A 24,218-nucleotide genomic window follows, 5' to 3' on the forward strand; every position below is an offset into this window, starting at 1 on the left:
AGTTTGAATTAAGTAAACAATTTATTTTTTTAAATCAAATATTTCAACTTATAGCTAAATTAGTAGAAATGACTAGTTCATTCATATATATTGTTATTTATATATTTCTTAAAATAATATAATTATTAATATTTTTAAAATTTCCTTCAACTCTATCATTCTACCTTTAATTGTCCGTATAATAACATATCATTCTTTTTTTAGCTCTCTTCATATCTTTCTTTTCTACCTATAAATCTCCATTTTTCTTCTTTTCCAATTATTGACAGGAACTTTGACGCATTGTGTCTCTTGTTTACAAAGCATTTTGGTGTCAATTATTATTGTTATTTACTTGAGGATCAGCTTGATGTATAAACTTTATAGAAACATTAATCGAGGCTAAGATTGCCAAGTTTTGGCCCAATATTCTTGTTCAGTAAACTAGGCTCGTTGCTATCTCCTTTGCAGCCCTAAATCAATTATTTACAAAGCATTTTGAGGTCAATGTTATTTAGTGGAGGTTTAGCATGACATGGCAACTGAATTAATCATTGACAAGAGTATATTGAGGTCAATTATTATTGTTCTTTGGTTGAGTTTAGCATGATGTAAAATATTTATGAAGACACTAATCGAGGCTAAGATTGCCAAGTTTTGGCCCAATATTCTTGTTCAGTAAACTGGGCTCTTTCTTCATTGCTCTCTCCTTTGCATACCTAGCTAGTTCATCCTCAACCTCCTGAGAAAAGACACATGGAATAATAATATATGTGATTGCTATTTTATTTATTTATAATAAAAATTCAGTATAATATCATACTTAAAAATAGTTGAATGAACTGTCTTACCTTATCTGGATCTCGAGAATGCTAATCAACAAAACAAAAACAAGCTTACCAACATGATTTCAAACATTTTATAACATATGCACATATTGGGCTACCCAAAAAATACTTCTGTTTCTATTCAAGCTTGATTTAGTCATCTTAATTTACGAGGCATTGCAGAGGATTCCAATTCACTAGAATGACATCTTCCAAACTGCAGTTGCTATTACTTATTTGAAAGAGTCAATTCCTAAACGTGTAACAAAGTATGGTTAATCGTTAGCAGAGAACTCCAACATATGAACAGAATCACCTCGTTATCTTTATTCATTATCCACAGTATTGTAATTTAATTCCATCAAATTCTGTATTTTATGGCTTCATTTATTCCTTACATAATAAATTTTATCTTTTAAAATTAGTCTCCATACCTAAATTTCATAAGAACTTTTTTATCATTGATCTCAAGTTAAGGCATGGGTTCTTCACATAGGACCAGGTCCTACATGTAAACAATTATATGTAAACTTCAACTATTTGTACAAAGTGGTGTTTTTAAGGTGCCCGTACACCCCCTTCTTTGTGGCGAATAACTATGGAATCAGTTCATGGTGTTCATGGTGCACTTAATATATGTTTGTACCCGTAAAAAATTTCTTGTAACTAAATGTAGGATAGTCTCCATAATAAGTTAGAGTGGCTTTTAGGTTCCCATAACCCACTTCTCTGAGTAACCAGTGTTACTTTACTATCCCTCCACGTAATTGTGGTAATCTACCACATAATGTGCCTAATTTATGTTTGTACCTATTAAAAAAAAATTTAATGTTTTTTTAGTAGATACAGCAGAGTCTTCATACTTACAGTTAATTTCAATATTTCAAACTTTTCAAAAGTAATAATTTTGTTTTGTTTTGCTTTGCTTAAAGGTGAATCTGGTTTTTAAAAGGGCTCAAGCCCTTTTACGAGATGGCATTCTGATACAACAATGAAGTCTAACAGATAACCATGAAACTAATGCAAACTCAACTACAGAGATGTAGGAAAAAGAAACATTCACTAAAGAACTCAAAATTTTATCCATTATAAAAAGGCATTGGAATATGGAAATTATAGCTGGGCAAAAAGTCTTGGCTACCTCACAAAAACGTGAATAATTATTTGGGATGGTTTGTCGGCATTTATAACACATTGTAGTTCCACATTTGCAGGTCAACTGCAAAATTTGTGATACAGAAATATTAGACAGAATTCTGGCAATAAAATCTTTAGATCACATGAACATGTATCATGATTCTTATTTTATGTGAGGTTCTTGATACTCACTTTATTGCAACCATCTTCCTTGACTAGTTCTGACTAGCTCTGCATTGCAAGAATTGCATGCCCTTATCACAGCTTTTGCCATTGCCTGTTTCATATGGATAATTTACTTTTTAAGTACTCAAATCTTCTATACTTCTTTTGTAAAAAGATGATGCCTAACAAAACTCAAAATGTTTGCTCCATCTGTTATCATAATTATTACCTCTTCAATTTTTCTTCGCAGAGAAGTCTAAGATTCCTGCATGGCATGCATTAAATCCAAATGAATTAGATTTTAATACGAAAACAAAAGAATAAATTCTTATACAGAAATCTCAGTATTGTGCAATAGTGTAAATTTAAAATAGCTTTGGATATCAATTTTAAATGAAATGTGAAGATAACTAACAAAATTTTAAGCTAGTTATAATTAATACACTGTAATGTCTTACCAAACTTTAAAACACCCAACTGATAATATTTTTATAAGTATTTCTTCTATAAATCTAGTCAATTTTATTTTAAAAGACGAACATGCAAGTACCATACCTTCTCAACTTCATCACAACGCAACGGCCTATGATCCGGCTTTTTGCATAGTATACAAGAAGCCTTAAATCATACAGAAACATATACAAAATGCCTTAAATCAAAACCAATATACAGTGCATCTGTTTTTTCAATAACAAAGCAGCACGAAATTAAGGGAAAACTTTATTTAATAATGGGAAATTATAAATTAAGATAAGGAAGAAAACTTATCCAAATTTGAAGGCCCCATAAGGTAACTTGAAAAAGAGAATGAATAAAACCAAGGAACATCATTTTGTATTAAAACTTATGCTCAAGAAATTGGCATGATTTGACTGTCAAAATTGCACAGTATGTGATTCCTACAACACTCTATACCTTTGAACAATTGCTGTTTGGACATTGTAGAACAAGTATACCCTTGTCCACCTGGTAAGGTATGCTGCAAGAAGGGCAATAGACCTGAAAAGTAATAAAATGCAAATTGTTTAACTACAAGTTGTGTCCATACAAATCACAGATCTTCTCTTCTAACTCTATGGCCAACTATTATATAATTTTCCATCTTTTCACATTTTTTATAAGACTCGTTTCTCATTTTAAGGAAGAATACTCAAGGACAAACTGCTAGAAATCTATGCAAATATTTATTTCCCAGGAAAACCACAGATGATATTGTTGAAATTATAAATATGGAAGTAACTAAAGAAGAAATACTAAATGCAATTCAAAATCTTAACAATGATAAGACCCTTGGAGCAGATGGCCACCCGATTGAGTTCTATTATAAGCAATTAGATTGGATTGCAAGTGACCAACTGCAAGTCTCTACTGAAGCCATACACAAAAGTTCCTTAGGTTGTAACATCGATAAAGGGATTAATTAGCTTCTCCTAAGGATGGGAACAAGACATTAATTACGAAATAGAGGCACCTTACTCTTCTCAATGACTCCTATAAGATTCTGGCCTGTTTGTGATAGGCTCAGATGCTATTTTTTACATTCTAGGAGACACCAGCTTGTCACCTAAGCATGTCTCCCCAACAGAGATCTTTAAAAACATTCAATTTGCAGATGATACTGCAAATTTTATTAATATTGAAGGAAGAAATGCTGACCATCTCATGCACAAACTTAATTTGTTTTGGGAAGCCTCTGGAGCTAGAATTTCTGAGACAAAACTATAATGCTTAGGTGGGACAATAACCCCCCAGTCTGGTTCAGTGAGTTTGAATTTCAATGGGGAAGGCTTAACAACAAGTTAGGTAACTTGGCATTCCTTTTCTTGCTAACCTCTGTCTTATAGATATGTGGGATTGGATTAAGAGAAGTAGATAAAAGACATTGTCAATGGAATAAACAATATCTCTCTTTGGCTGGAACATTTCAGGTTTGTCAAAAATAAAAATCATCTTACAACCTTGATTATTCCTCAATTTGGCTATTTGGAAGCTACAAGATAAATTAATTTCCAAAAAATATTAGACAGTTCCTATGGTATGGTCATACAGGAGAGGTAAAAAGACAATACATGTTAAATAGGAATGCTACTGCTTAAAGAAGTTGGAAGGGGGTCTGAGAATAAGAGATTTAGAAAAACATGACATCTTCCTAGCTGGCAAGTGGATCTTTAAAGCCATAAATGAAGTTGAACCTTGGAGGTTTTCATAATGAATAACATCCAATTAGTTGTTCCGAAACAAGCATAAAATTGGAAACAACTCCTCATAGATGACATTCTTTTTCATAAGTCCTATAATGCCTATACGTTCTAATGTGTTAACGAGCATATAGAAAGCTTGGGAGATCATTAGAAATCAAATTTAAAAGTGAGTTTATGGATCATTATAGGGGTCTATTAAGCCCTAATAGGTCTATTTGGTGGAACCTTACTAAAAACGACAGATCCCTAGCCTTATTGCAAGGATGGTCAACTAAAATTCAGCATTTAAAAGGTATTAGATGCTTCAAAGATATCTTGTGTAATAAACAACTAAATTCATGGAGTAACTTAAGTAATGAATTTAAGCTCCTCCATCTCATGGGAGGATTTATCATGTTCTTAAGAAGGCCTACGGGATCATTCAATTCCCTATTTTCAATGTAAGTAAAAATGTGTTTTTTAAGAAACTCTCTTGGAATAAGAGGCCAAAGCTACCAAACTTAAAATATAAATTAGTTTGTAGAACATAAGCTTACTCCTAACCCTTGCCAATCATCTAAACAAATGTTGAAATCTTGAACTCTCTAGAAAACTATGGTCAAAAACTTAGTTCGCAAACTGGGATAGTGTTGATGCATGTTTTATGAACCACCAAACAATAGAACAAAATATTGAAATATCTTATCCTCTCTTGAACAAAGTCTCATGTATGCTAAGATTACTAGAAGATAATACAATGACTCCAAGGATACTTCAATGTCAAGTCTTGACTGTGAATAAGCTCGGTGGTTGATGTGATTTGTTGATGATCACAAAGGGCCTTATGTGTGTTTACTCAGATTCATTTCTGATGTAGGAGCATCCCTCGTTGGCCTGCAGTCCTACAGGATGGTGTGGTTTGGCTTTGGAGTTTTGGAACTTGGTTGAAGAAGTGTGGCTCGGTCGATACTGAGTTGATTTGGTATTGTGTTAAGTATTAACTGAGTGACTCGATTAATGAAGGCGCTCGACGATGCTTACGGGAACTCAGCACACACTAGGAGCTCAGTGAAGCTTGGTTTTAGTGTTGCCTAAGTTGCTCAATTTCTTTTGGGAGCTCGGCATGCTCTGGGAGCTCAACATACTCTTTGGAGCTTAGCATGCTCTGGGAGCTCGGCATGCTTATGGTTTGGTTGATGCTCAGCTTGGTTTTCTCTAGCACTCAGCTTGGTCTTAGTTCTTGTTGGTGCTGAGTTGTCTATGAGCTGACTTTTGGCATTTAATTTATGTATGGGTATGTAATTTGTGTTCTAGCCAATTTATGGCTCAACATATAATTAATTTAATTTATAATGAACTAGGCCGATTTGTGGCTTAGTTGGGTATAAGTAGTGGGTTTTGTGGAGTCTTTAATCATGATTAAGGGATTCGTCTTGGAGAAGAGGATGTGAACTTTCAAGAGCTAGTAGCTGCGGCTTGAGAGCCAGAGGATTGCTTGGTGCACTTGAGGGTACAAGTTCATATTCTTCTTGGTTTTCTTATCCAATTATGGATCTAGACTAGTTGGGACTAGGTTTGTAAGTTGAATCTTGTTGGATCTTGTAGAACTGTTATTGCAATTGTTGTTTGTATTTGGCCCTAACCTAGAAGGCCTTACAACCAGGCATATTGCATGTAATCAATTATTTTAAGAATAAAGAGTTGTGACTTGGTATTAAATCTTGCATTATTGTTGCTTGTTGTTGTGTTTCTTTTGTGTAGTTATTTTTTGGGGGTTTGGACATCTCCTTTGGGGATTCTCCTACCTTGCATTGCATCAATTTCAAGACATATTGGATGTGGGAAGTGAAGTGATGGAAAAAAATAGTATTCTAGTGGACAAATTCCTTAATTTATAGAGCTCTGCTTCGCTAAGTTATACTACAACTACACATGAATTGGTGCAATCTTCAAGGGTTATGCAAAATATTTTCATACCACCACATGCACCATTAGAAAGAACAATGAATATGAATGATAAAAGTAAAAAATATGCACGAAAGTGGTTCAAGCTAACTTTGCACAACGATTTAGAATCACTAACACGTCAAAAGTACGAACCAAATGAATTCATCAATACACCATCACATTCTTCATTGCAATCACAAAAATTTAACTAAACTAAACTTAATCTAAATGAGAGAATTTAAGAGAACAAGCAAGCACCAAGACACATCAAGCTTCAATGAAAACTCTATTATCTTACTAGCTCATAGCAACAATATCAGAAAATCCTCTCTTTACAAATGAGAAGTGAAGCATTTATATAGGTCCTCGATTATGTTACATCTCAATTTTTGACCTAATTTAAAATATAGCCATTGAGGTTCACATGAAGTGAATTGGCAGTTTAATTTGTTATAATCTTGTGAAATAATAAGTTGGCTAGTTGTTATACTTTTAAGTGAAAATAACAAGTTATCTGATCATTTATCATGAATTCATGGAATTGAGAAGATGGTCAACTGTTATGATTATTTATGATTAAATAATTTATTATGATAATATAATTTAATTACAGAGAATTTCCTTGTAGAAAGCACGTCGAAGGGTTGGAAGCATTGTCAGAAAAGAATTAGGCAAGAGCATCACCATCATTGGGCAAATGGATTGAGAACCTAACAACTTGAAAACCAGATACATCTGTGGGACCAGCATGAGCTATTTAATCAAATAATTTGAGAAACATAAAATAATCTAATTAAAAAATATATAACATACCTCGAAAGATTTTTAAATAATCTTCAAAATAGTATTATAATAAATACTTATATACGTACATATAAAAATAAAAATGAAATGGCACCAATAAATTATAATAGCATAATTTAATGATGTCACCCCATTTATATATTTTTATGAACATATACAAATATATATTATTATAACATTTGAAAATTATAATCTTCCAATTCTATTCTTTTCTTTTTAATATTCTTACTTTTAAACAATTAACATTTGGCATGTTAAATTGAATTAATAATTGGAATTCGAATGAACTTCTTGGAACTGATAGAAGCTGAGGAGCCATGGCTAGCCTTTAAGAGAAGCCAAGACAACATCTGCTTTTCATTGTCTGCTACGTTCCCATTTCAAGCCGAGCATAATCATTCTCAGCCAAAAAAATTCTTTCCAGGTACTCAACCAAAATTGCCTTGTTGTCCTTTACTTTGTCGACATTTGAAATCTGCAATCAAGTCTTAACTAGTGGGTGAATAGATAGCCAAATAGGAGTTCTGGCCAAGGACGAGAGGATCCACATCCAGACAAAACTTCAAGCCCAATCTCAAGTCATGAATATATACAATCATATTTCATAAATTCCTTCTTTTTCTAAGCATATGTCCGACTGCAGTCGGCTACACATTGCTAGGGCTAAAAGAAATACAATATAAGCATTCGTAATTCATAGTTTCTTCCTTCACTAAATAGAATGTCTGACTACAGTTGGCTACATAATGCTAGGACTACAATATATTTTTTCATATTCATAACTTCTTCCTTATTTGATTAGAATATCTGACTGTAGCCAGCTATGCATTGTTAGAATGAGATTAATTTACAATACCTTACTGCTAGTACTTGTATTACATAGAGTTTCATGGAAGAACTTCATAGTAATATCTTTTGTAATTGAACATCATTTATGAAATTGAATGGTAGCTGTAGAAACTTAAATGATTATATGAAACGACATCAATAACCATGCTATCATAATTTTTGAAGCAAATACTCATAGATTCTCTAACACCTAGGCTTCACTAACAATGATACCGTGAAATGGTGAAGACATGTAATTAAAACAAAATGATCATAATCTTTCAAGCACCTAGGAATTACCGGCAAAGAAACCATGAAATGCTGAAGAGGTGGAGTGAATCTGCAAGAATGCAGAAGAGAAATCAAATATGATTAAACTAATTAATTAAACAAGTAATTTTGCAATCTTTAAAAATATCTTTTTCAAATCACAAATCGTGATAAGCTAGAACATATATGTTATTCATGAATTGAATGGGAATCAACAGAAAGAACTGGTTGTTCTGAGATTTCCAAACACTTGGGACTCACCCAGTTGTGTAGCCAAGGAAATGGGTCATGAGGTGAGAGAAAAGAATCTAAAATAACATGAAACAATATTAGTTATCATTTAAAAGCTCATGCATGAACATGTTTACCCTCCTACTATCAAGTCGAATGGTGTATTTAGATACTAGGATGCTCAGTGGATGACAAGATGATCGCTTTCTATTCCAGGTAGGGAGGGCCTTTCTCGTTAGAGATTGTGTGGAGATAAGTTATGATCCGAGGTTGGGTGGTTAAGCCCTTGTCAATGTTTCACCTCTTCCAAGTTGTCAGATGTACAATAGACAAAAATAAGTTGTATATTCAATTGTTTTTCAGTAAAAAGTATTTTTACTTTTATGATGTATATGTAAGAAGGTAAGATTAATTGAGTTATTTCATCGCCAGAGTTATTTTACACCTAGATGTGAGAGATAGATTTATGGATTATTTTTTATTTATATGAATATTGAAATTGAGCACAGCTTCTAATCTTGAGTTATTGCCACAGTTAAGAAATCAGAAGGAAGGAAATGATACAGTGGTATCTGAAGCCCTAATTGATACAGTGGTATCTAACACCCTAAATGATCCAGTGGTAATTGAATCCCTAAGTGATACAAGGGTATTTGAAGCCCTAAATGATCCAATGGTAATCGATGCCCTAATTGATATAGTGGTTTGTGACACCCTAATTTTATATAGTGGTATTTAATAATAATTGTCATTTGATTTTGATATAGTGGTATTGAATGGTAGTCGTTAAATGATTTTGTTATAGTGGTATTTGTGGACTAATCTAGGTGATTACAGAAGCCTTCTTATAATGATTTATTGGTTCAAACTCCATGGTATGTGGATTTCAATTTATATAGTAATTCATTGATGGTGTTTTAAGTTCTTAGTTAAGAAATTTTGATTAACTGATTTTAACCATCAATCTCATTCACATGAACATGACCAATATAATTGTCTTCCTATGAAAATGAAGTAATAACTATATTTTTTGAGTATGTTAGTTGTTAATTAAGACCTAGGAAAACTGGTTGCTACATATGGTATCAGAGCACTGGGTTCAACATTGAAACCTTGGGCCCAACACTTTGTTTTTTTGAGAAATTGAAAATGTAAATGTTAAAAAAGATTTATTTTGTATAACTGGATATTGCAATCAAAATTGAAAAAATCACACTAGGAAATCATTCAAAATAGCCGAGAAAGGCTGAGATGATAGAAAATGGACAAATGTATAAACTACAAAATTTTAAAGATGAAAGTGAATTAAGAAGATGAAATGATTGGCAAGTCAAGTGGTGGTGATCAAGTCGTTGAACCCAAACGGAAATCCTTGGCCACGGTAGTTTATAGGCATCTGTGCCATCTAATGATCACTTGATGTCCATAGACGTCAGTTATATAGGTATAACTGATTGGGCACTCAAACCACATGGAAGCTCGGTTGGCTAGACTGAAGAACATTCCAAGCCTAAATCCCAAGGTAGGGAGGGCCATTCTAATATGTTAGAATGCGAGGGGATAAGTATGGTCTGAGGCTGAAACTTGCGCAATCCAAAACAACTTCTGTAATCTTGATAAAATGTTATCAAAATCCATGATGATGGTTAAATAATTCTTTCCAGTTGAATGTTCCTAGCATTTACTTTATGCAATTAATTCCTATTCTTATGAAATGGTAGAAATAAATTGTTATCTATTCTTGAACTTGAACTGAAAGAAAACAAAATCGTGAACCATGATAATTTCTGATGTTGATTAAATGACAAGATCATTTTGTGCTTCAGTATGGAGTAAATAGACTTGCATAATTGAAAGTATTAATGCTTGTTTACATATAATAAACTTATGATGAGATGGGCATGAAAGCCTAGGTCATACATATGGTAAACTTATGATGAGATGGGTATGAAAGCCTAGGTCATACAAATGGAAAAGATAAACTTCCAGTTATTATAGATGAATGACGAGCTACTTGATAAGAATCTTATGAATTGTTTCAGATGCTTATGATCTTGATTAGATGTATGATGATCTTGCATAGTATATCATGTTTTTACCCTTTGACACACTACTATACATGTATAATGCACATGCGATGTTGATTTTACCTACTGAGCTGTTCTATATTATTTTGGAGATATTCTAGAATGAGATGATTATTCTAATGAAATGATGGGCATGAAGGCCAAGATTACATAAATGGAAAAACAAGGATTCACTAACCTTTTTCAGGTGCTTTGTAAGTTTGCAAGGATGATCTACCTGTTAATAAGTGGCATATGCCAAATGGTATGTAAGTGATTTAAATTATGATCAAGTTATGATCTAGAACTTGTTAGTTGAAGAAGCCCAAATTTTGAATATTTATCTTACTCTCAATTATTGAACCCTAAAAATTCTCTTAAATGAAGATATCAATATGGAATTGAACTAATGATATGGTGAGTGTCTACATGAGTATGACACGAATATGAAATAGAATCAACTGAATTGATGTTGAGATGACCACAAGTATGGTAAAGTGAACTCAGGTGAGTATGCGTTTAATTTTATGATATCATGCAAGTATCTTTAGAGAAACATTGAAGTAAAAATGGACCTTGAGTTTTGATCATGATTTAGATTTTGATTCAATTTTGAAAAGAAATGATATCACGATGCCATATATACATCTTGTATTTGGAATATTCTTTTAGTGTCTAATTTGTAGAGATCATCGAGGACAATGAAACACAAAGGATAATGGTGCATTACATTCCAATTTTAAAAATGCTCCTTTATAATGTTCTTTACAATTTCAAGTTCATCGAGGACGATGAACCACAAGGGGAATGGTATGTTACATTCCAATTTTTTACCTAATATAAAATATAGTCATTGAGGTTCACATGAAGTTAGTCGATAGTTTAATTTGTTATAATCTTGTGAAATAGTAAGTTGGTTAGTTGTTATAATTTCAAGTGAAGATAACAAGTTAGTTGATCATTTATCACAAATTCATGGAATTGAGAAGATGGTTAACCGTTACAATTATTTATGATCAAATAATTTATTATGATAATATAATTTAACTACAGAGAATTTCCTTGTAGGAAGCACATTGAAAGGGTGAAACCATTGTCAGGAAAGAATTAGGTAGGAGCATCACCTCACTGGGCAAATGGATTAAGGACCTAGCATCTTGAAAACATGACATATCTGTGGGACTCGCATGAGATATTTTATTAAATAATTTGAGAAACATAAAATAATCTAATTTAAAATATAAAACATACCTGAAAATATTTTTTAATAATTTTCATCATATTATTATAATAAATACTTACATACGTAGATATAAAAATAAAAATGAAATGGCACCAATAAATTATAATAGCATAATTTAATGATGTCACCCCATTTATATATTTGTATGAACAAATACAAATATATATTATTATAACATTTGAAAATTATAATCTTCCAATTCTATTCTTTTCTTTTTAATATTTTGCTTTTAACCAATTAACGTTTGGCATGTTAAATCAAATTAATAATTGGAATTTGAATGGACTTCTTGGAAACGATAGAAGCTGATGAGCCACGGCTAGCATTTAAGAGAAGTAGAGATGGCATCTCCTTTCCATTGTCTGCTACGTTCCCATTTCAAGCGGAGCATAATCATTCTCAGCCAAAAACATTATTTCCAGCTACTCAACCAAAAATACCTTATTCTCCTTTACTCTGTCAGCGTCTGAAATCTGCAATAAAGTCTTACCTAGTGGGTGAACAAATAGTCAAATAGGAGTTCTGGCCAAAGTTGGGAGGAGCCACATCCAGAAAAAACTTCAAGCCCAATCTCAGGTCATGAATATATGCAATCGTATTTCGTAAATTCCTTCCTTTTTCTAAGCATATGCCTAGCTACAGTCGGCTACACATTGCTAGGGCTGAAAGAAATTCAATATAAGCATTCGTAATTCATAGTTTCTTCCTTCACTCAGTAGAATGTCCAATTGCAATCGGCTCCAAATTGCTAGGACTGCAATATATGTTTTCATATTCATAACTTCATCCTTATCTGATTAGAATATCCGACTGTAGCCAGCCATGCATTGTTAGACTGAGATTAATTTACAATACCTTGTTGTTGGTCCTTGTATTACATAGAGTTTCATGGAAGAAATTCATAGTAATATCTTTGTGATTGAACATCATTTATGAAATCGAATGGTAGCTGTAGAAACTTAAATGATTATATGAACCAACATCAATAACCATGCTATCATAATTTTTGAAACAAATACTCATACATTCTCTAACACCTCAGATTCACCGGAAATGATGTCATGAAATGGTGAAGAGTTGTAATTAAAACAAAATGATCATAATCTTTTAGGCACCTATGATTCACCAGCAAAGAAGCTATAAAATGGTGAAGAGGTGGCGTGAATATGCAAGAACACAGAAGACAAATAAGATAGGATTAAATTAATTACTTAAACAATTAATTCTACAATCTTTAAAAATATCTTTTTCAAATCGCAAATTTTGATAACCTAGAACATATATTTTATTCATGAATTTGTTGGGAATCAATAGAGAGAACTGGTTGTTTTGAGATTTTCGAACACCTGGGACTCACCAGGTTGTGTAGCCAAGGAAATGAGTGATGAGGTGAGAGAAAGGAATCTGAAATAACATGAAACAGTATCAGTTATGACATAATAATTTCTATCATTTTAAAAAAGGAATCATTTAACAGCTCATGCATGAACATGTTTACCCTTCTACTGTCAAGTCGAATGGTGTGTTTAGATACTAAGATGCTCAGTAAAAGATAAGATGATCCCTATTTATTCCGGGTAGGGAGGGCCTTTCTCGTTAGAGATTGTGTGGGGATAAGTTATGGTCTGAGGCTGGGTGGTTAAGCCCCTGACAATGCTTCACCTCTTCCAAGTTATCGGACGTAAAACAAACAAAGATAAGCTGTATATTCAATTGTTTGTTCGTAACAGGTATTTTTACTTCTATAATGTATATGCAAGAAGGTAAGATTAATTGAGCTATTTCATCGTCACAATTATTTTACACCTAAATGCGAGAGATAGATTTATGGATAGTTTTTCATTTATATGAATATCAAATATGAGCACAGCTTCTAATCTTGTATTATTGCCACAGTTAAGCAATCGAAAGGAAAGGAATGATACAGTGGTATCTGCAGCCCTAATTGATATAGTGGTATTTGATGCCCTAGATGATCCAGTGGTAATTGAAGCCCTAAGTGATACAAGGGTATTTGAAGCCCTAAATGATCCAATGGTAATCGATGCCCTAATTGATACAGTGGTTTGTGATACCCTAATTTTATATAGTGGTATTTAATAATAATTATCATTTGATTTTGATATAGCGGTATTGAATGGTAGTCATTATACGATTTTGTTATAGTGGTATTTGTAAACTAATCTAGGTGATTACAAAAGCCTTCTTACAATAATTTATCGGTTCAAACTCCATGGTATGTGGATTTCAATTTCTATAGTAATTCATCGATGGTGTTTTAAGTTCTTAGTTAAGAAATTTTGATTAACTGATTTTAACCATCAATCTCATTCACATGAACATGACCGATATAACTATCTTCCTATGAAAATGAAGTAATAACTATATTTTTTGAGTATGTTAGTTGTTAATTAAGACCCACGAAAACTGGTTGTTACAAATTATGAGTGGCCCAGATGATCACAATAACTGATGGCCAAGATTGTGCCACATTAGCCTTAATTAGGGTTAGGGCAAAGAAAAGGAATCTACTCTAATGCAATAAGGAATCCACTACTAGAGTGTGTAATAAATTGCCACTATGCATGCTTGTTTAGGAAGGGAGTGGGGTGCAATAAATGACCACTAAAAACACCAACTAAGCATTAAATGCATCTATCCTTGATTCCCCTCTTGAAGGCATAAAATTGATCCAACATTGTCTCCAACTCTTCTGTACTGATGCTTGGTACCAATTCTTGCTTGAATTCTAGAACTACAATTTCTCTTTCTCCTTTTCCCAAGCTTTCCTCCCAATCTAGTAGTAAGTCCTAAGTGGTGTGCATTGTATTTGAGAAGATGGAGAAGTTCTCAAAATCATCTATTTCATAGACATTCGGTCGAAAGAATTCCTCTAACTTGACTTCGATATTATCAATGTCATTTCATGTCCCACCAATGTTTGTGACAACAAGGATGCAATTGTATTGGATACCCCTTCTTTGATGTTGTCAACCACCTTTTTCCATCAAGAGGACTCGTTGGTGAAGCTCTCAAACATTTCCTTAGTTGTGATCACTGCATTGTACCATCGAAGAAAATCATAGATATCCCCCTCATTGATAGCTCGACTATTGATCAATGCTTGCTTTGGGGTCTCCATCCGATTCTAAATATCACAAATAATTTCATCTTGGTAAATATGGTTATCCTCCCATGATTCCTCCATGCACTGGATCTTGAAGAGTGCAGCTAGTGCCCTACTATCTACTTGCACTAATTCTTCTACATGTTTGAAGGCTTTCTCCTAAATTCCTTCGACCCAAACCTTTGCACCCTGAGCAATCCGCTTGATCCTGTCAATGCCATCTATCACTTCAACAGAAACAACTGTCGAAGGGAAAAATGATGAACCTTCCTCCCTTACTAGACAAAGCAAGTCATTGATGTATGGACATAATGCTCTAATTTATCTTTTTTGTTTCTCGTACCCTTCTTCCACCTTCTTTAGTTTATCTTTCAAAGCTTGAGTAGAGTCATCAAATTCTTCTAATATTTTCTCCTGGGAGGCACGACCAAGATTTATTTCTGTAACATGGTATTTATCTCGAGCAATCTGATTTTTACTCTTGTCGACTGGAGGAGTTGCAATCTACAAAAATTTTGGACCCTGATTCTCCTCTGATAACCTTAGTGAATCTTTTTGCTTTCCCTTGCTCTTCTGATCAGTTTCCTCAGTCCAAAATTTCCAATATTTCAATTGCCGGATCAACCTCCTTTTGTTGGGTCTTCTGAATCCATTTTTTTAACCATTTTGGAATGGGTATACTTTGGTCCCTTGAGATCACCAATTGTTCTTTCCTTTGGACTACTTGAATGTCGATATCCTCTTCACCTCTTAGACTACCCACTGTTACCTCAACAACTATGGCTTCAACATTTGAAATATGTATTGCTACTGCAAGAGGTTCTTCCTCTAGTGGACCAACTTTGGCCTCCATCATTTCTTGTTCTAAGATTTTAGCAAGAATTTCCTCTGTAGTTATATCTTGATCTCTCCCTCTCCCTTGCAAGCATGTATACTTAGTCTATCATGTACTAGCCTATCCAAGTTTTCTTCTTCCACCAAGTTTCAACTAAGAATTTTTCTAAATACATAGAGTTTGATGGCTTTAAAGAAAAGATTTTTATCAGCATTTTTGTGTTTCAAATAGGTATTTCTTCAGTTTTAGCTCTGCATTTTTTACATACTAGGGTCATTTTTGCAAAAAAAATGTATTTTTACTATTTGTTTTTTTGTTAAAAATGTGACTTATGATGGTCATTTTAGCTTGTTTCTCACTTTCATGCACCTGCACATTGAATTTTGGAACCTTCAATATCCATTGCATATTTCACTACATGTCATTTTGCATGCAATGTTATGTAATCACCTCAAAAATCCCCGATTACATTTTTTCCTTAATCCTTCTATCCACAAATCGAGATTTTTAACACCCATTACATGTTTTATTGCATGCAATCAGATGTGTAAAATCCACAAAAATCTCCTTGCTAATAAGTTCGTACAAATGGAGATTTTTTACACCAACTACATGATCATTTACATGTAGTCAAACATGCAATCACTTCCAAAAGCTCCACTCATATCACTCCTAAAGTGGAGATTTTTACATCAACTACATGATTTGCTACATGCAGTAGAACACACAATCGCATCCAAAATATCCTAAAATATCTAAGTTTTATCTTTTTTGTAAAAGCAATTTCAAGTACAGTTAGGGATTTTTGACTCAATTGCGAACTGAACTACATATGCAACAACACATGTTATCCAAAGTGTTTTTGGGTCCAAAACTCCTATTTCACTTTAAGTCTCATATTCTTCTCTTGTAATAGGAACTTTTCGGTGCAACTGCATAAACAATTACAAGTTGAACTAAACTTAGATCTTCATTTGCAATCTAACCCAAAATGCATGCATGGCTCATAATAAGAAACTTTTGCAATTTTGTCTTGTTTGAAGCTAAGTTACCGATGCGTCTGGAAATAGGGAAAATGTGAGTGAAAATGCATTCTGATGCTCAGAGGCATTAGGATGTGTCGTGGATGCTGCCAGGAATCTTGCTTCCCTCCTACAAATGCATGTGGGATGCTTGGGCGAGCATCTAGAGAGAATCCATAGAGCAATCAAGCACATCTTATGAGCATACAACCATTTTGAGTGCCCGGTCACTTAAGTGACTTATTAAAACATGTGTTTAATAGGTTTTTTTTATTATATTTTTTCTCCTATTTGCCTCAGAAACTGAAAAACAGCCCTAAAAGAGGCCATTCATTTCCATTCATTCTCCTATTACTATTATTTCAATTTCATTATGCTAATTGCTACATAATGGTTTATTTTTGTATATTTCTTTGCATACATAAATTATAGTACACACACACACACACATACATTTATGTATGGATGCACCCAAATGCATCCAAAATCCCCCAAAAAAATCTGCGCATTAGTAATCCACATCCGCATCAACATCAAAACTAGCATCCATAACTTAGCTTTGAAGCCTTTTTTACACACATGATCTATCAAGATTCAAAATTAAAACATGAACTTAATGGAGAATTATATGGAACTAACATCGACAAGGGCCAACCATCATGCATAAGAAAAAGATGAAACTCAATTTTCATAAATACTAGAATGCATTCAAGGTTGATTCCAAGTAGGTGGTAGCAGGACCAAAGAGGGATCATGAACAATTTTTCACTCATGGGTGATAACAAAATTAGTGATTTGTTAATGCTACCAAATATAAGGGTGAAAGTGATAACCTTTTGCTGATGTTCCCACCCATGTATAAATTTGAAGATTGCTAGCACTTGGCGATCTAGTGACAGGAAGACCTCTTTGATAGTGGTTAATGTAATATGAGTCATATCTTGTCCGACAATATATTTTTTAGTGTACACTTAGCTTTGATAAGTTATATGTCAAGCATAAAATTGCAATTATATATGTAATGTTGCTACATGTAATCACATTACATAGGACTGTACTGTTGAATAAGTCTACCCTCGGCTATGTTTTTCTCATGGCCTTTCTCCTATAAATACACGAGGGCTCTTTCTAGATTTTTATCTTTTTGCATTGCATGACAACTCTAGTGAAATTGTGCAAGTTCAAACTTTGCTTTAACTTGTACAAGTTAAAACTTTGCTTTTACCTTTGTTCTTATCATATTACTGCTTCATACTTTAAACCATTTTTAGGACAGTGTATAAGTATGTGAGCTTATATATATTCCTTAGTCTAAGACAAGTAGTACACTTAACAATTAATCCTTCGGTTAATTTTAAATTTATTAGTATGATTGCTCCAACTAGTACTTACAAGTGAAATTGTAAAAGGCGATCAATTTACAAAATATGTTTTTATGAAAGTGAAAACCTTCTTGGAGAAAGAGGAAGCAATTTGTAAAACACCCAATTTTAGATTAAATTAGACGTTTCTTGTTAAGTTCTAGTTGAGTTAGTAGCAATAAGAAGGGAGACTCCCCTAAGCTGAGAGAAGAGTTTATTTCTCATACATTGTGTCTAAATATCCTATGTTGTAAGTAGTGTGTCTACGGCTGCTCACAAAATATTTAGGCAACAGTTTTTGGTGAATCTATTGTGGATATTGAATGGATTCAGAAGCCTTATGCTTCTGTTTGAAGTTTTTAATGTTTCCTTTTATTTTCATGTTTGTAATGTCCCTTGTAGGACCAACTTAATTTGTTCTAAATTTTCACTTAAATTTGTACTTGTAATATTTACTGCATTATTATTTTTAGTTTTCCTTGTTTCTTCTAATTAATATTGCAATGAATTGCTAATATATGTTTGATTCTCTCAAATGGAACTACCCTATTGGTTATTGTATTTTCTTCTTGGGTGACATAAATACAATTGATCTGAATGCTCTACTTAGTGTGGATGAGATTCTCCTTTCTATCTTTTCCCTCTATCATTTAAATGTAGGCTATCCCTTCACCATGGATTCCTTAATGCTCTTCTGGACCTCCTATTTACACATGATAGACTCGTATCAACAAATTTATGATTGATTGCAACCTCTAGCCTCTCCAGGTATCGTGAATATCTCAGATATATCCAATAAGTGGTTATGTGATAAGTGGTTATGTGGTTGCAGATCTTAGTCTCAATTTAAACTATATCTTCACATAGTTTTGTCAGCTAATACTTCTATATTGATGGTGTCTCAAGCTCCTAAACCACTCGTGGAAAAGAGATACATCTGCTATTGTGGAACTTTAATTCTTGACTTGTTTGTTTGAAAGTATATGTCTGTATGTTTTATTGACATATTTGATATACATATATTATTTATCCAAAAATAAACATTTCTTACTCGTGCTATAATATTCATAGACAGACTATTAAAATTGGATACCTTACTTTGGCTATTGAATGAGTCATTGTTTTAATAGTCTCAAATTTACTGATTGCATGCCTGAGGCAGCTACCTGTGACTAAGACGATATTTGTGCCTGGATCATTGGCTGTAATAAAATCATGAGATGGTATTGTTTCCTTGGTATCGAATATATTAATAACCATGTGTTCGATAGTGGGTATAATTTTCATTCACTCCCTTCACCTTACAAGGTCAATTTACCTTACAAGGTCAATTTTTCCACTTTAACATTAGAACCTGTGCTATCATGTTGGAAGTTTCTCTTTATGTTTTACTTATAGAAACTTTCCTTATATTGATGTGACCCACACGTGTATACTTTTGATTAATAATTCCTTTTGCAGACATGTCTGATAAAGCAACTAGCGCTTGGAATTTCCTCTATCATGTTCTCTAGAGACAGTGTCTTCAATCCTTATCGTTTATATGATTCACACTATCTCTACATGTTTTTGCCCCATCTATTTTCGTAAATATTGTGTATGCTTCATATCTAAAGCGATAGCCTTATAAAATGATTCTCCAGCCTTTTTGCATCCAGTCCATGTTGACTATAATGTTTCCTCCAATCATTTATTTCCAGTAGATAGTTTACTAATTTCACCACTGAGTATTATTAAAGTCCTCTTTTAATTTTTAGATCGATTATTAAATCTCTGATGATTCTTGGACAAAGCCTATGAACCTAATTAAATATCTTATGGGATGGATGGGTTGTAATAGATGCATCCTTAATCACACCTTTTCATAGTTATTTGTTTATTTAAATATTTTAATGTGATTTTATTATTTATCAAATATTATATTGTTATTATTATTAATAATAACAATTCATTTAATACTAAATTATAGTACGATTTTATATCAATCATTATAAATTTTGTTATATATAATATAATAATAATAAATGATACTATAATATTGTATTATGCAGTGTTACTTTGCTTCCTTATTATATTTATATAAGAATTATTTTATAATTTATTATTATTTTTATCACTTTTTGTTTTTTCTTCTTTTTATTATAATCATATTTATTATTAAATCTTATTCCAGAATAAGGGACATTACAAGTCTGCCCTTCCCAAAGTTCCTTGCCCTCAAGCAATCCAAACTCTCAATGTAACTTGGATATTCAATCCAACGATACTCAAACCAAACTTTAATCTTGAAGTTAGTACTACAATATATAAATTAATCAATTTTAAAAATTATTATCTTTCATTTAAAATATTGAGAATAGTTCAAAAAGAAGAATTTATCTTGATATATTGTAGTACTCCCATGCTCCTTACTATGCATTTCCTTGTCCCACAATGAGTCCTAACTAGTAAGCGGAGAGACATTATCTCATCCAAGTCCCCTTATGGATACCCTTTTTAGGATGCATTTATCTCTTTAATCCATAGGAAAGATTTTATCTCTTCCTTGGTCTCAATAAACACCCCTTTAAGGTGCATCTATCTTTATAACTCCTAGGATAGACTTTATCTCTTCCCAGACCTCTATGGATATCCCTTTAGGACTATCCCTCATAGGAGAGACTCTATCTCATTCCAGACCTCTATGGATATCCCTTTAGGACTATCCCTCTTTATAATCCTTAGGAGAGACTTTATCTCATCCCAAGTCTCTATGGATATCCCTTTAGGAGTATCTGTCTCTATTTAATCCTTAGAAGAGATTTTATCTCATCCTAAGGCCTCAAAAAATACAATCTCTACTCTGTAGTAGGGTGCCTTAGCAATTCTCCCATAATCACAGCATAGTAGGGTGCCTTACTAGTAGTTCTCTCTTGATTGTTAGTGTGAGAAGGTGCCCTCAACTACTTCTGCAATAGGGTGTCGTTACTAGAGTTCTCCCTTAACTGTTCGATATAATGAGGTGCCCTTCACGATTCTTCGTTTACTATAGCCTAGGTCTCTTTTGCAATAGGGTGCCCTAGCGGTTCTCCCTCACAACATAGTAGGGTGGCCTTGTAGTAGTTCTCCCTAATGTGCTACTATGATAGGGTGCTCTTGCAATTCTCCCTTAACTACAGTCTTGGGAAGGTGCTAACAATAGGGTGCCCTCAGCGGTTCACCCTTAATTGCCACTCTTTCCCTTATTTATTTTATAGCTTAAATTCTATACAATAATCAAAATAAATGTTAAAAGCATATACATCTATACATTACTGAATTTGTTGGCATGGTTTAGTTGAATCTCTTCAACTCCATTCCTTTTTCAAAATTATGAAAAGTATTGCTACCTTGTGCTTATCCATCATTGTTGTGTCTTTCGTCTCAAAGGAAGCATTCATAACTCCTCATCTTGTTGTATACCCTACAGGATGGCAAGATCGTGCTCTAATACCACTGTAATGTCCCTTGTAGGATCAACTTAGTTTGTTCTAAACTTGAACTTTAAATTTGTACTCATAGTATTTACTGCACTATTATTTTTAGTTTTCCTTGTTTCTTCTAATTAATATAGCAATGAACCACTCATATATGTTTGATTCTCTCAAATGGAACTACCCTTTTAGTTATTGTATTTTCTTCTTGGGTGACATAAATACTATTGATCTCAATGCTCTACTTATTACTGATGAGATTCTCCTTTTTATCTTTTCCGTCTATCATTTAAATGTAGGCTATCCCTTAACTATGGATTCCTTAGTGCTCTTCTAGATCTCCTTCTATTTACACATAGAAAACTCTTATCAACAACTTTATGATTGACTGGAATCTCTAGTCTCTCCAAGTATCGTGAATATCTTAGATATATCCATTAAGTGGTTATGTGGTTGTAGATCTTAGTCTCAATTCAAACTATATCTTTAGATAGTTCTGTCAAGTAGTACTTCTATATTGATGTTGTCTCATACTCTTAAACCACTGGTGGAAAAGAGATACATCTCTATTGCACAACTTTAATTCCTGACTTGCTGTCTGAAAGTATATGTTTGTATTTTCTATTGACGTATTTGATATACATATATTATTTATATGGAAATTTTCGTCTCTTACTCACTCTATAATATTCCCAGACAAACCATTCAAATTGGATGCCTTACTTTGGCTATTGAATGAGCCATTGCTTTAACAACCTCAAATTTACTGATTGGATGCTTGCAGCAGCTACCTATCACTTGGACGATATTGATGCATGGATCGCCGGCTGTAATAAAATCCTAAGCTGGTATTATTTCCTGGGCATTGAATATATTAATAACCATGTGTTTGATAATGGGTGTGATTTTCATTCACTCCATCACCCTACAAGGTCAATGTTTTCGCTTTGTCAATGGTCTTTAACGACAAAACTTGTGCTATCAGGTTGAGAGTTTTTCTTTATGTTTTACTCATAAAAACTTTCCTTATATTGTCTTGACCCTCATGCATATACTTCTGATTAATAATTCATTTTGTTGGTGTGCCTATTAAAGTGACTAGCGATTGGAATTTCCTCTATCATGCTCTCTTGAGACAATGTCTTTAATTCTTATCACTTATATTGATAGTTTACGCTATCACTATGTTTTTGCCTCATCTATTTTTGTAAATACTTTGTATGCTTGATATCCAGAGCGATAACATTATAAAAATTATTCTCTAGTCTTTTTGCATCCGGTCCGTGCTGATTGTAATGTTTCCTCCAATCATTTATTTCTGGTAGATAATTTATTGCTTCCAACACCGAGTGTCATTAAAGTCTTCTTTTAATTTTTAATCGATTATTAAATCTTTCATGATTCTTGAACAAAGCATACGAACCTCATTAAATATCTTATGGGATGGATGGGTTGTAACAAACACATCATTAATCACACCTTTTCATAGTTATTTGTTTATTTTAAATATTTTAATGTTATTATTTATCAAATAATACATTATTAGTATTATTAATAATAAAAATTTATTTAATATAAATTATATTATGATTTTATATCAATCATCATACATTTTGTTATTGTTATACAAAACATATAATTATCAATAATTTGTATTATACATTGTTAATTTTCTTCCTTAGTATATCTATATAACAATTATTTTATAATTTATTATTGTTTTTATTGCTTATTGATTTTTTTAATAATTATATTTATTATTAAATCTTATTCCAAAATAGGGGACATTACAAGGTTGTTCACATTGGAGGGTTTTCGCTACTTCTCAGGGCACCATGAAGAAGGTTCTAAAGTTCCACAACTAAGTTGGACTGCAAGAGCAAGTCATGATCTCCTTGCCATCAAAGAACCTCTTAAGTAAACTACCAATTTTCCACCATTTAAGAAGTCTTGTCCTAAGTGAAAATTCAGTCTTCTTGTCACCTTTGAAGCCCTCAAGTTCAAATTCAACATCCTCAAAGATCGCTGCTCCAGCTCCTATCGTTTTGTGGGGTGCGGCTTTTGGTCTTTTCAGTCTTGCTCCTTTGCACTAATTGCCTCAAGGTTCCCAAAAGAGCTATCCCAAGTTCTAAGGAGATGGGAAATAACACCCTGATGAGCACGTCAAAGTAGTTTACATTGCATGTGGCATGTTGGGCATTGAACATCAAGATGTTTCTGTAAGGCTCTTCATAGAGGCCTTACAAGGAATTGGGACATATTGGCTCTACAATTTGGCTCCTAGAGCAATCATTGACTAGGATTGCAAACTCATAATGACGCACATTCCAAGCCCACAGGAGATGAGCATGCTTTGCTTGCTCAACTTACTCAAATGAAGAACGCTCGTGAAGACATGAGGGAATTCATTGCCAAATTTAACAAATTGGAAAACCAGATTCCAACCTCTTCTCAACCACTCTTCAAAATCTCAAATACTTCATTAATACTCACCTTCTAGAAGTTAGCCTCTTGTTGAGAAGAGTTGTTCCTACAAGTCTAGCTGGCGAAATTTAAGAGGATATCCCAAGGAGGATGTATCCTAATATTGTTCATAACTACGCAAAAAGAAATCAAGCGAAGCTTCCCCCTCCTCCAAAGAGGCTTGCACTTGAAGCCCTGCTAGGTAACTAGGCCACGGGTTACTTTGTGTAATGTCCCCCATCTTTTAGACCCTCAATGGAGTTCTTAGTTTCTTGTTCTCT

General features: G+C 33.2%; 1 protein-coding gene across 1 annotated transcript in view; it reads right to left on the bottom strand.

Annotated features, from left to right (window-relative positions):
• Nucleotides 1-610: 610 nt before the first annotated feature.
• The window catches only part of LOC149577702 (uncharacterized), a 98,208-nt gene continuing 74,600 nt past the window's right edge, over nt 611-24,218 (bottom strand). Inside the window, exons 6-8 of the mRNA XM_089797443.1 lie at nt 1,948-2,025; nt 831-851; nt 611-721 (exon numbers count right to left, since the gene is read on the bottom strand). Of these exons, the coding sequence (XP_089653569.1) occupies nt 611-721; nt 831-851; nt 1,948-2,025 (210 nt within the window). The remainder of the gene's footprint in view (nt 722-830; nt 852-1,947; nt 2,026-24,218) is intronic.

Source organism: Cupressus sempervirens, chromosome 1, assembly GCF_028749045.1.
Source record: "Cupressus sempervirens isolate cs-2001-9-10 chromosome 1, ASM2874904v1, whole genome shotgun sequence".
NCBI lineage: Eukaryota > Viridiplantae > Streptophyta > Pinopsida > Cupressales > Cupressaceae > Cupressus > Cupressus sempervirens.